The sequence below is a fragment of the Physeter macrocephalus genome, chromosome 17, assembly GCF_002837175.3.
Source record: "Physeter macrocephalus isolate SW-GA chromosome 17, ASM283717v5, whole genome shotgun sequence".
In the NCBI taxonomy this organism is placed as follows: Eukaryota; Metazoa; Chordata; class Mammalia; order Artiodactyla; family Physeteridae; genus Physeter; species Physeter macrocephalus.
In genome coordinates, this window is record NC_041230.1 from 10,058,393 (window position 1) to 10,071,214 (window position 12,822).

The 12,822-nt window shown below is 44.2% G+C and overlaps 1 protein-coding gene across 1 annotated transcript; it reads right to left on the reverse strand.

Moving 5' to 3' along the window:
- Positions 1-5,708: 5,708 nt before the first annotated feature.
- LOC102989786 (seminal plasma protein PDC-109-like) lies at positions 5,709-7,701 on the reverse strand. The gene is given in 4 exon segments (XM_007102192.1): positions 5,709-5,767; positions 5,770-5,847; positions 6,048-6,230; positions 7,626-7,701. Coding segments are annotated over 4 exon segments (396 nt in total).
- Between the last annotated feature and the right edge of the window lie 5,121 nt (positions 7,702-12,822).

Genomic DNA, 12,822 nt, shown 5'->3' on the forward strand with positions numbered 1-12,822 from the left:
GTAGAGAGAGATAGAGATGAAGGTGGGGTGTGGGGTGGGGAGAAAGAAAAAGGAGAGATAAGGTGGTTTTTTTCTTTCTTTTTTTAGTGTGAGGTGTGGAAACAGAAACAGTGAGAGTCATAGCAGATTCCCAGTGTTAGGAGGAGGATGGAGGTCTGCAGGTTGCCGGAGAAGTGGACCATTGATTCTATCCCTTACAGTTCTGTAGTACCGGTAGGATCATCAGGGAAATAGCCATACTGTTCTGCTCATCTTCTATTCAGCCCACATTAAACGGTATGAGAGGACCAAATAAACAACACCCAACACTGCACAGATGAGATTTATAGCAGTATATAAGCCACATATATTCACAGCCTGGGGGAGGAGGACACTGCACACCACACAGGGCTACCCAGGGGTTGCACTTAGGTGCAGAGTGAATAAGCAGGGGCTGTAGGAAGCAGGCTTTGTAGTAATGAAGAGGAGGCGTGACCTGGTTCTCTTAGTTTGATGGAAAAATCCAGTCATGAAAATTCATGAGGTTGATGCAGGGGGGGTAATATGCATATAGATTAATCCCTGGGAGATGTCTAGGACTTTCTGATTAGTATCAAGAACATTCAGTCTCTTTTTTTTTTTTTTTTTTTTTTTTTTTGCGGTACGCGGGCCTCTCACTGTTGTGGCCTCTCCTGTTGCGGAGCCCTGGCTCCGGACGCGCAGGCTCAGCGGCCATGGCTCACGGGCCCAGCCGCTCCGCGGCATGTGGGATCTTCCCGGACCGGGGCACGAACCCGCGTCCCCTGCATCGGCAGGCGGATTCTCAACCACTGCGCCACCAGGGAAGCCCCTATTCAGTCTCTAGAAGAGAAGAACTCATTGTCCATCTCTCCTGCTGACTGAATGATAGTCCAGGCCGTGGGACACAGTGTAAGCACCCAAGAAACTTCCTTTTATTCTTGTATTTTAAAAGAGCTTTACTGAAGTATTGTTTGCATGCTGCTCAAAAATCCACCTGTTTGGTGTTTACAGAGCATTGCAGAAAGCAATTAAGAAGACCTAAATCAATGGAAAGGCATTCCATGTTCATGGATGAGGAGACTTAACATCGTTAAGATGACAATACTCCCCAGGTTGATCTTGTTATTATTTCTGCTGCTTTCTCTCTTCTCCTTCTGTTAGTCCCATGTTTGTACGTTGCTAAACCCGATAGTGCCTACAGGTCCCTGATGCCCCGTTGAATTTTCTTCATTCTTTTTCTTTCTTTTCTTCAGATTGGTTAAACTTTATTGATCTAGCACCGAGTTCATTGATTCTTTTGCTAGCTCAAATCTGCTGTTGGGCCCCTCTAGTGAGTTTTTAAAATTTTTGTTATTATACTTTCAAACTCCAGAATTTCCATTTGGTCCTTGTGAAAAACACAATTTCTAACTCTCTATTGGTATTCTCTATTTGATGGATCAATATCATCAAACTTTCTTTTAAATCTATGGCATGGCTTGTTTTTAGTTCTTTGAACATATTCATAATATACTAATTGGAGTCTTTGTCTGATAAGTCTACCATCTAAACCTCTGAAAGACAGTTTCTACTGATTGCTTTTTTTCCTGTGTAAAATACCCTTTTCTGTTTCTTGGCATATCTCGTAACTTTTTGTTGAAATTGGACATTTTATTTTTAACTTTTAAAAATATTGAGGTATAGTTGATGTACAATATTATATGAGTTTCATGTATACAACATAGTGATTTACAATTTTTAAAAGTTATACTTCATTCACAGTTATTATAAACTAGTGGCTATATTCCCTGTGTATACATAGTAGTTTGTGCCTCTTAATCCTCTGACCCCGTTTTGTCCTTCCCTCTCCCCACTGGTAACACTAATTTGTTCTCTGTATCTGTGAATCTGCTTCTTCTCTGTGATATTCAGTAGTGTGCTTTATTTTTTATTTTTAAAATAATTTATTTATTTATTTATTTTGGCTGTGATAAATAAATAAATTTATTAATTTATTTTGGCATCATGTGGTATCTTAGTTCCCTGACCAGGGATCGAACCCCTGCCCCCTGCAGTGGAAGTGCCAAGTCCCAACCACTGGACTGCCAGGGAATTCCCTCTTAGCTCACTTTTTTTTTTAAAGGTAATGGGGACTCCTGGGATGGTGGAGTTGTTAATATATTTTAATATGTTTTGTTTATTTATTTATTTATTTGGTTGCGCCAGCTCTTAGTTGCGGCAGGCAGGCTCCTTAGTTGAGGCATGCATATGCAATCTAGTTCCCTGAGCAGGGATCAAACTGGGGCCCCCTGCATTGGTAGCGTGGAATCTTAACCACAGTGCTACCAGGGAAGTCCCTTAGCTTACTTTTAAATTGGGTTATTTGTCATTTTATTATTGAGGTGTAAAAGTTCTTTATATGTTCTGGATACAAGTTCCTTATCTGACACCTGACCTGCAAATACTTTTCTCCCATTCTGGCAGTTTTCATTTTCTGAAAATTAAAGCATAAATTTTGATAAGGTCCAATCTGTAAACTTTTTCTTTTGTCATTTGTCCTTTTAGTGTTATAAATAAGAACTAATTTTCTTAACCCAAGGTCTTAAAGATTTACTCATATTTTCTTCTAAGAATTTTATAATATCAGCTCTTAAAATTAAGTCTATGACCCATTTTGACTTAACTTTTGCATATGGTGTGAAAGGAGGTATCCAACTTCTTTATTTTGCGTGCAGATATGCTTGTTTCAGCACCACTTTGTTGCAAAGATTATCCTAGCCCCATTGAACTGTCGTGACATGTTGTTGAAGATCAACTGCAAATGTGAAGGATTAGTTCTGGACTTTCAATTAGAGTCCAGTGATCTAAAAAATAAAGAATAATGATAAGGTTCATTTTTCTCTTTTTTTTTTATTGGAGTATTGTTGCTTTACAATGTTGTGTTAGTTTCTGCTGTACAGCAAAGTGAATCAGCCATACGTATACATACATCCCCTCTTTTTTAGATTTCCTTCCTATTTAGGTCACCACAGATCATTGAGTAGAGTTCCCTGTGCTATAGAGTAGGTTCTCATTAGTTATTTATTTTATACATAGTAGTGTATATATGACAATCCCAATCCCCCAATTCATCTAAGGTTCATTTTTTTTCAATAAATTATTTTCCATTTTTTCTTTGTCATAGCAGGTGATATCGAATATGTCAGTTATTTAGCATTTATTGTCTGAATGTGCTAATTTTTTTGTTTGTTTTTGGTAGAAGCATCTCTAGAGATTGGTTTTAAATCTTTTTCTGCCAATGCTTTAGTAAAAGACTAAAGATTTATACAGTCTGAGAACCTGCCATTTCTCCCACTTCCTCCTCCATTTCTCTGCCAATGCTTTAGACTTTTCAGCATTCTTCAACTAGGAATGCATGTGTGCGTGCAGTGTGCATGGGTGTGTGTGTGTGTGTATAATCTTGCCCTTTTTCAGTTGTGTAAATTCAGTGCCGTGAACAAGTATGTGGGGACTTCCCTGGTGGCTCAGTGGTTAAGAATCTGCCTGCCAACGCAGGGGACACGGGTTCGAGCCCTGGTCCGGGAAGATCCCACATGCTGCGGAGCAACTAAGCCCGTGTGCCACAGCTACTGAGCCTGCACTCTAGAGCCCGTGAGCCACAACTACTGAGCCCACGTGCCTAGAGCCCGTGCTCGGCAACAAGAGAAGCCACCGCAATGAGAAACCCGCGCACCGCAATGAAGAGCCAATACAGCCAAAAATAAACAAATAAATAAATTAATTAAAAAAAAAAAAGTATGTGAAGGTTTTGGGATTACATTTTCCCCCAGGGTAATATTTCCTTATAATCTGTTCAGAGAGTCAAAAATGGAAACTTCTTTGGGACCATGAGAGATGATTTTCTGGTCCCCATTAACTGCATAGCCCTTACAGTGTCCTGGTTTCCTTTTAATTTATTTATTTTTATTAATTTTTTTAATTAAAAATTTTAAAATTTAAATATTTATTTATTTTTTTGCGGTACGTGGGCCTCCCTCTGTTGTGGCCTCTCCCGTTGCGGAGCGCAGGCTCAGCGGCCATGGCTCACGGGCCCAGCCACTCCGCGGCACGTGGGATCCTCCTGGACCGGGGCACGAAGCCACGTCCCCTGCATCGGCAGGCAGACTCTCAACCACTGCGCCACCAGGGAAGTCCCTAAATATTTATTTTTATGTCCTGGTTTCAAGTGAGGCTCTGCGTTACTGGCTTTAAATCACAGAGGACGAATATTGTACCTCCTTCCTGCACGGTGATTAAAAGTCTGTGTATCTCTTCCCCAGATGGTGACTGAAAGTCCATCACCAGGTCCCATGGATTTATTAGATAGGCACTGGGTGTTTTTGACCAGGATAAAATTTAGTGATCAGTCTTTAAGGCACTTCATTATTTCTGACACCTGTGAATTTAACCTTCTTTGAATCAGGCCCAGTTAGTGAGGGAAATGATATTCGCCTAAAATTCCTGTTTGTTTTAAAAAGGAGAGTAGTCCTTTAGAAAAATGCCAAGGATGTGTCGGATTCCGTACTTAGGACTGAGGTCAGGGCAAACGCAGTCCATCCTGTCCTCCCCAAATTACAGTCCCCCAGGGAAAATGGACAGTTTAATTGTAAGTAAAGAAAGGATGAACTGGAAAGACACGATCGGGACTCCTTTTACTGGGGAGTCAGAGAATAGCTCCAGGAAGAAATAAAATCTCAGCTAAGTCAGGACAAGACAGATCTTTTATGACAAGGACCAGCCCTCTATATCCTCTGGGACCCTCCTCCCACCCTCACCTCAAGTCCCACCACCGAGGCTTCAGCTGTCAATCAAGCCCCCAGGAAGGACAATTGTGATGTGTATTTTTTTTTTAATTTTTAAAAATCTTTATTAGTGTGATGTGTATTGATGTTCCATCAGGACCCCGAGGAAGGGAAGGGAAGACAAGAACATCCTGACTGATTAACCTGAGCACGCTGATACCCTCCCATTTGATACATAGGTTTCTTTGTAGGCGAAAAAAAAGAAAAGACCACACCTGCAGAGAAAGTAGTTTATCGATTGGATCCCCCCACAGCGGGAATATGGTGGAGATTCAGGGAAAGGATTTCACCTCTGTCACTCAGAGCATCACCTTCACGCTTGAGATTTCTTGATTTTCTTCGCTGAGGTTTCAAAGGCTTGATTGCATCCATGGCCACGGGTGGATGCACTGGACAGTAATTGAGCACAGTCTTGGGGTCAGTGTTAATAAGTCTATTTGTTTTTCCAGTCAGTCCCATGGAGGGCAAAGGTCTGTTTCTCCTTTGCTCTCTGTCTTGCCATGTCGACTCCTGCTCTCTCATGCCTGCTCCAAAGACTGTACTGTCCTCTCTCTGCCCCTCTCTCACCTTCTCTTGCCACTAATCCTTCCCAGATCCTCTTCCTTCCATTTCTCGTCCTGCAAACTCTCCTGCTTCTTCCCTCTCAGACTCTCCTCTCTCCATCTTTTGCCTTTTGCCTTTGTCGCTTCCTCTCTTTACATCTTTTCTCCCCTCTCTTCTCTTCTTCCTCTCTGAGCCTCTGCGCCTCACTCTTCCTCCTGTACATTTCTACCTCATCGTATCTCTCCACCTGCCTCATCCTTCCTTCTCACTGTGGCACCTGACCCCACCTCTTTATCCAGCTCTGTCTCTTCCCATCCTCCCCGGACGCTCTTACCTTTTTTATTGCTAGCAATACCTCCAAGCTCTATCCTGGTCAAAGTTTGGAGAGCATGTGCACCAACGCCTCCGAAATTACTCCCAGTTTTTGTGCAACTTTCGCATATTTTGCCTCGATAGATAAAGGGAAAGGTACGTTTGGCATAGTCTGAAAGATAGAAGATATGAATGAAAACATTAATTGTGGGAGGGTTATTTTTAGTCTTATCAAGAGAAATGGACATGAATGGAACACACGGAACTGGGTGAGGAGATGCCTGAGGCTTCCGTCTAGGAGACAGTTATGGACATTCCCCCTTCATCTGGGAAGCCACGTGCTCCTCACATGAGGATAAACTGCACACCTACCTTTCCTAGTACAGTATTTCCATCTGCCTATATAATCTGCATTTAGAGCACACCAACGGAATATGGAACCATGGATAGTGCAATCAAAATACGTTTTCCCTCCATAGATGAATGGGAAAACACATTCATTACCTGAAAGAAGAAAGGCATTGTTCGCTTCTTCAGATCTTAGGGTTTCACGATCTCTGCAGTAACTCTGACAAAGTCTCTGTTCAAGCTAGCCCATCATCCCCAAGAGCCTGCCCTGTACAGACCCCCTGCTAAGCATCAGGGATGTCAAGGTAAATATGGTGTGGTCCCTCCCTCAGGGACTAGGAAGGGTTCTTTAACTTTGGGCAGTTTCTACCTTAGCGTGTGGCACCAGCTCCAAAGCCCTGACCCTGGGTTCAGATTCCAGCCCTACCATCTACAGAATGCTCACCACTGATGCTCTGTAGGGGTGCCACCTTGGGGAATGTGCACACATGCCTCCTCCTTAGAGGGTGAAATTACCTCATGCATGTAAAGTATCTTTGGAGAATCCCGATCACAGTTACCACGCCACACATATTAGTTGGTGGCATTTAATTGCTGTTTTGTGGTCATCCTCCTCCAATGTTGATTACCTGTGGTAACTGCGGTAGGAACAGTGGTGTTCTCAGACAGCTGCTGATCTGGAAGAAAAGCAGGAGCAGAGGGGATGGAGGAGGAGTGAGAACAAAGCAGGGGCACAACCAGAATACCGTCTGCAGTAGGACCTGCCCTGCGTCTCTAACTTTTATTTTCTTTTATATATGTATATATATATATATATATATATATATATATTTTTTTTTTTTTTTTTTTTTTTTTTTTTGCGGTACGCGGGCGTCTCACTGTTGTGGCCCCTCCCGTTGCGGAGCACAGGCTCCGGACGCACAGGCGCAGCGGCCATGGCTCACGGGCCCAGCCGCTCCGCGGAGTGCGGGATCTTCCCGGACCGGGGCACGAACCCGCGTCCCCTGCATCGGCAGGCGGACTTTCAACCACTGCGCCACCAGGGAAGCCCTTTCTTTTATATTTTGAAGTCATTGTTTACCCTGAACAGATATGCTCAATGACTAGAGGGCTAAACAGAACAGATGAGTGGAGAATCTGACACATGCTCATTGCTCTCCTACTGACACACGTGAATTCAACAATAAAGCTGAGACTTGGCTATAGCACACTGTTCACAGGACCTGCCGTGAGACCACACTGTCCCCGTTATTTCAAACAGTAAACTCTACATACATCAAAAACTCTTAATTTGAACAATGTAACCAACCCTGGGTGTAGGCTGCCCATGTCTGGGATATTGGAATGGATATTTAGCAATGAGGCAGGGGCCATGAGGGTTGTGAGTCAATAAGGCCTTTGGCTTTGGTGCCAAACTTACCTGGGTTTAAATTTCATAGAAGTTGCATGAAAATTAAATAAAATGTGAAGCCCTTGGTATATATTCAAGAAATGGCAAATGTATTTGTCACCGCTATTATTATTATCATTATTTTTACACATCAATCCATGTCTGGGGCAGGCTGTTTCACACCAGTTCTAGCCCATCTCCCCCTCTCTCACCTCCACTCACAGGGTCCAGTTGTAGAAATACAGACGTGCCAGCCCAAATCAGAAAGATCCCCAAACGCGGTGCCATGGCAGCTTGCTTTCCTGTGACTGACAAACGTCAGTCTGTTTCTTATATAACCTGTTACCCTGACACCCCTTCAAGCTGATAAGAATCAACCTTGCCTGGACGGTGCTTGTGCATTCCTCAGCCTGAGAGCACGCAGTTCAAGTTTATCTCTCAGGTGGAATGTACAGGACATTGGCTGGCAGTTTAATGTCTCTGAGCCTCAATAGTTTGAAATGCATTGAAAATGAGACCAAGGTCCACTGGTTAGGGCTCCGTGCTTCCACTGCAGGGGGGCATGGGTCTGATCCCTGGTTGAGGAACTAAGATCCCGCAAACTGGGTGGCAGTGGCCAAATAAATAAATAATAAAGTAAAATGAGGCCAGAGCATTTGCAAGATCCTTGTCAGTTCCAGCCTCCTAAGACAAGGCAAAGAGGAGAGGGAAAGGTGAAAAGGACCATCTTCTCTCACGGGGTTTTCCCCAGCATCCGTCTCACCTGGTTTCCTGACCGCAGACTCAGCACCAGGCTCAAGGCCCAACCAGCTGGCCTGTTGGAGCCTCAGAGCAACCCCATAAGGCAGCCGCGCGGGTCTCCACGTGAAGGAGGAGGAAACCGAAGCTCGGGGAGCTCCTCGAGGCCAGGCTGAGTTAGGGCAGAGCCGGCTGTTGAAGCTGCTCAGCCTAGTGGACCTTTTCAGAGAGGAAGGTCCCCTGCCATGTTTCACACTCAACCATATTTATCTGCCCCACGTGGCTTCCCCACCCAGCGCTTCCCTTTCTCTGCGCCTCCGTTTCTTCACTTGCAAAATGCACATTACAATCCGTTCCTTACAGGGCAATGTGAGTTGTGTCTCTGATGAGCTTTAAGCTGGTGTGGGGACTCTTTACACAGTAGGTGCTCTGAGAACACCAGCTCACCATCGGTTCAAATCCATGGGTCCATTTACAAGTCCCCTCCCTTCTAGTTCTGTGATGAACACATCCTGGGTCTTGGAAAGCTATGCAGTAATGTTTTCCCCGAGGAGATAACCAGCCATCATGCCTTCACTGAATGGGGTCTTTGAGGAATCTTTGGGTCTGTTGAGGGAATAGGCATTTCAAGGTTCTCACCATCTATCCCAGAACACTCCTTAAAATGAAACCTTGATGGCTGCCTTTTAGGCCTGTATGAGTTTATTTTATGTTTATTAATTTAAAAATTTTTTTATTTTATATTGGAGTAGAGTTGATTTACAATGTTGTGTTAGTTTCAGGTGTCCAGCAGAGTGATTCAGTTATACATATACATATAACCCTTCTTTTTCAGATTCTTTTCCCTTATAGGTTATTACAGAATATTGAGTAAAGTTTCCTGGGCTATACAGTAGGTCTGTGTTGATTATCTATTTTATGTATAGAAGTGTGTATATGTTAATCCCCAACTCCTAATTTATCCCTTACCCCACCTTTCTAGGCCTGTGTGATTTTAAATTTTATGTGTTAACTTGGCTGGGGTAAGGGATGCCAAGAGAGCTGGTAAAACATTATTTCGGGGTTTGTCTCTGAGGATGTCTCCAGAAGATATTAGCATATAGTCAGTAGATTGAAGAAGGAAGATGGCCCTCACCAGTATGGATGGGCATGATTCAGTCCCTTGAGGGTCAATTAAAAATGAAAAAAAATGGGAGCCTCAGGGTGCCCGGTTGATCACACAGGATCTTCATATCCTGGCCCCCTCCTTCTCCAGACCTTGACAGAACATCAACATACATCAGAATCATCATTTACGTGGGTTTGATTGAATGGTGAAGGTGTGGTGTTGAGGCCATCGGGGGGTGGGAGGAGGGTCATGGAGGTTATGGAGGGCTGGTCCCCGTCATGAACGATTTGTCTTTCCTAGACAAATATCATATGGTATCACTCATATGTGGAATCTAATTTTAAAAAAGATACAAATGAACTTATTTACAAAACAGAAGCAGACTTTTACATATAGAAAACAAACTTATGGTTACCAAAGGTGAAATGTTGGCGGGGGCGGGGGGAAATAAATCAGGAGCTTGGGATGAACACATGCACACTACTATATATAAGATAACCAACAAGGACCCACTGTATGGCACAGGGAACTCTACCCAGTATTCTCTGATAACCTATATGAGAAAAGAATCTAAAAAAGAATGAATATATATATATATATATATATATATATATATATATATAACTGATTCACTTTGCTGTACACCTGAAACTAACACAACGTTGTAAATTAACTATACTCCAATAAAATTAGAATATTAAAAAAATAAATTATTTGTCTTTCCTGATTATTTCTTTCTGGAGATATATTCTGACTCCTCAATATGAGGCTCTCTGGTCATGTCCTGCCAGTTTTTTCACTCCCTACTTGCAGCTGAATTGTCCATCTTCCCCAGGGGAATGTAATCTTTGGAAGGACAAGATGGACTGGGCTCTTCGCCCTGGCATCAGTCCTAAGGGCAGAACCTGGCACATACTTGGCCCTCGGATGTTTTTCAAAAGTCATGTTGCCCTTTAAAAAAACCCAGATATTCTAGGAAAGTAATATTTAAGTTACTAGCTGGGCTTGAATGAGGCAAAATTAAATTCACAGGTGCCAGAAATAAAGAAGGGCCTCGAAACCAGAGCCTAATCTTTATTCTGGTGCAAGAGCAGCAGGTATGTAATAGAGGCTGTGGGACCTTGTGATGACCTTTTTGTCACCATTCAGGGAGGTCACCATTCTTGGCCTCTATGATGTAGGGGTTAGTAATTGAGACTAAAACTAAAAACTAGGTGACTGTAAGGGCTATCCAGTTAAGGAGCCTAGAAAATCTTCTCTTGTGGTTCCAGAAAAGCAAAAAAGAAATTTCCATTGTTGTCACTCCGAATGGATTACAAGAAACATTTATTTAAGAAAATACACTAGGGACTTCCCTGGTGGTCCAGTGGGTAAGACTGAGCTCCCAATGCAAGGGGCCCGGGTTCGATCCCTGGTCGGGGAACTAGATCCCGCATGCGTGCCACAACTATGAAGTCCGCATGCTACAACGAAGATCCCACGTGCCACAACAAAGACCCGGTGCAGCCAAAATAAATAAATAAATATTTTTTTTTTTAAAAAGAAAATACACTAAATATCAGTAAGAACAGTGAGAGTCTGTGGGATTTGAGCTATGATTCCCCCTCCACCCCCAGCTCTGGGTGATGAAAGTAACATTGAGTGCGTGTAGCCAAAAAAGACAGGTTCCTTCTTCCCCCATCTCCAGTCAAGGACTATAGCATCATTGCCAGTGGGGCAGGCTGCCAGCTTTACCTGCTCAATTCCATGTCACAGAGGGATATTTCAGGCAAGTGTGATTGAGAGGCTAGGGACTTTCTCCTCCACCCAAATGTCAATCATAGAGCCGAGGCTCTACCCAGCAAGAGCAGGCTGAGGATGCTGGGGTCTCCATCACCCTTGCTCCAGCTTGCTTGTAGTGAAGATTTTCCATGCCTGGAGAAGCAAGCCAAGATGACCAGAGGCTACCACCCCTGCCTAATGCCCTGCTTCTAAAGCAGGAGTGGCATCCTGAGAAAAACTCTCCACTGTTCTCACCTGTAGCTCCCAAACTGTGGCTCAGAGATACAGATAAGGACAGAGAGCTTTAAAGTTCTTCCCGTAGAACATAACTTTATTTGGAACAGAATGGTGGGGAGGTTCATGACTAAATGAAATGGAGCAGGACCCAGTGGTCCTCCCCCCACCCCCACCCCATGTCCTCAGCTTGCTTTTGTCTGTGGAAAAATTTAGCCAAAGCATAAGTTTAATCAGAGAAGTAAGAAAATGCAGAAACAAAGGAAAACAGTCAAAGGAGACCAAATTACAATCATTTAGTCATTAAGCAAAGTCAAGCACCTTTAGTTCCTCCTTAAGGGCTATAGATAATATTCTGAGCCACATCCTGTGAGCTGTCTTGGAGATACTGCAACCCCGCCAGGTGGACGAAGTTACCTACATGATGAGCAGGCTGTAGCCATGACATAAGCTGCCACAGTTCGGAGAACTGGCCTCAAAGAAATGGAAACAAACCCACCCTGGAACTGAAGATTAACTGTACCTGAAACAATCGAGATGATGCTGGTCAGACCACCGAAGACCAATTTCAAGTATTGTTTCTGCATTGAAGCCCCCTCCCTCTGTCTATAAAAGCTCTTGCCCCCTGATTGTTGGCGGGGGGGTGGGGTGGGCCGGGGGAGGGGAGTCGGCATCTGGACAGGCAACCGCCCTTCCCCCCACTCCCCATCCCCCGGTTGCCGGCATCCAAAATAAAGCAAACTTTCCTTTCCACCATCCTGGCCTCTTTATTGTCTTTTGAGAGTCGAGCAGCCAGACCCTGCTTTCGGTTACATAAGGATGCTCTTGTAAACAATGGAGATTTTGGGGGTAAGCAAGGAAGAGGAGACTGGTAGCCCGCCAATGTCAACAAACTAAACCCTAGGCTCACTGTCTAACAAAAGAGAACTAGGGGAAGAGACAGCTAACAGGAGTCCTCCTGGGGTCAGAACAAGCTCAAAGCTTGGCCTCAGAAACGACCCCTGCCTGAAGTTAATAGGATCTGATTGTGAAGCAATTTATGTCCCAGGGCGCTGTGAAAAACAGCAGAATAGGGCTTCCCTGGTGGCGCAGTGGTTGAGGGTCCGCCTGCCGATGCAGGGGACACAGGTTCGTGCCCCGGTCTGGGAAGATCCCACATGCCACGGAGCGGCTGGGCCCGTGAGCCGTGGCCGCTGAGCCTGCGCGTCCGGAGCCTGTGCTCCGCAACGGGAGAGGCCACAGCAGTGAGAGGCCCGCGTACCAAAAAAAACAAAACAAAAACAAACAGCAGAATAATCATCCAGAAACTAGTGGAACCTAACAGCTGGGTGTGATAACCACAGAGATCAGGGGAAAAGACAGTCAGATGGCCTTGCTAGAACCACTGTCTTTCCAGGGAGACTGTGTGTATGGCCAAAGGAAGTGCCCTGGGAGGACCAACATCAGATGCCCCCTGCAGAGAAAATAGACATCACTGAAATAGTCTAGCCAAGTCACTGAACAAACAAAGAGACAAAGAGCAACAGCAAGAAGCCCTGGGCAGGTAATAATCAGTATCCAGAGTTGGG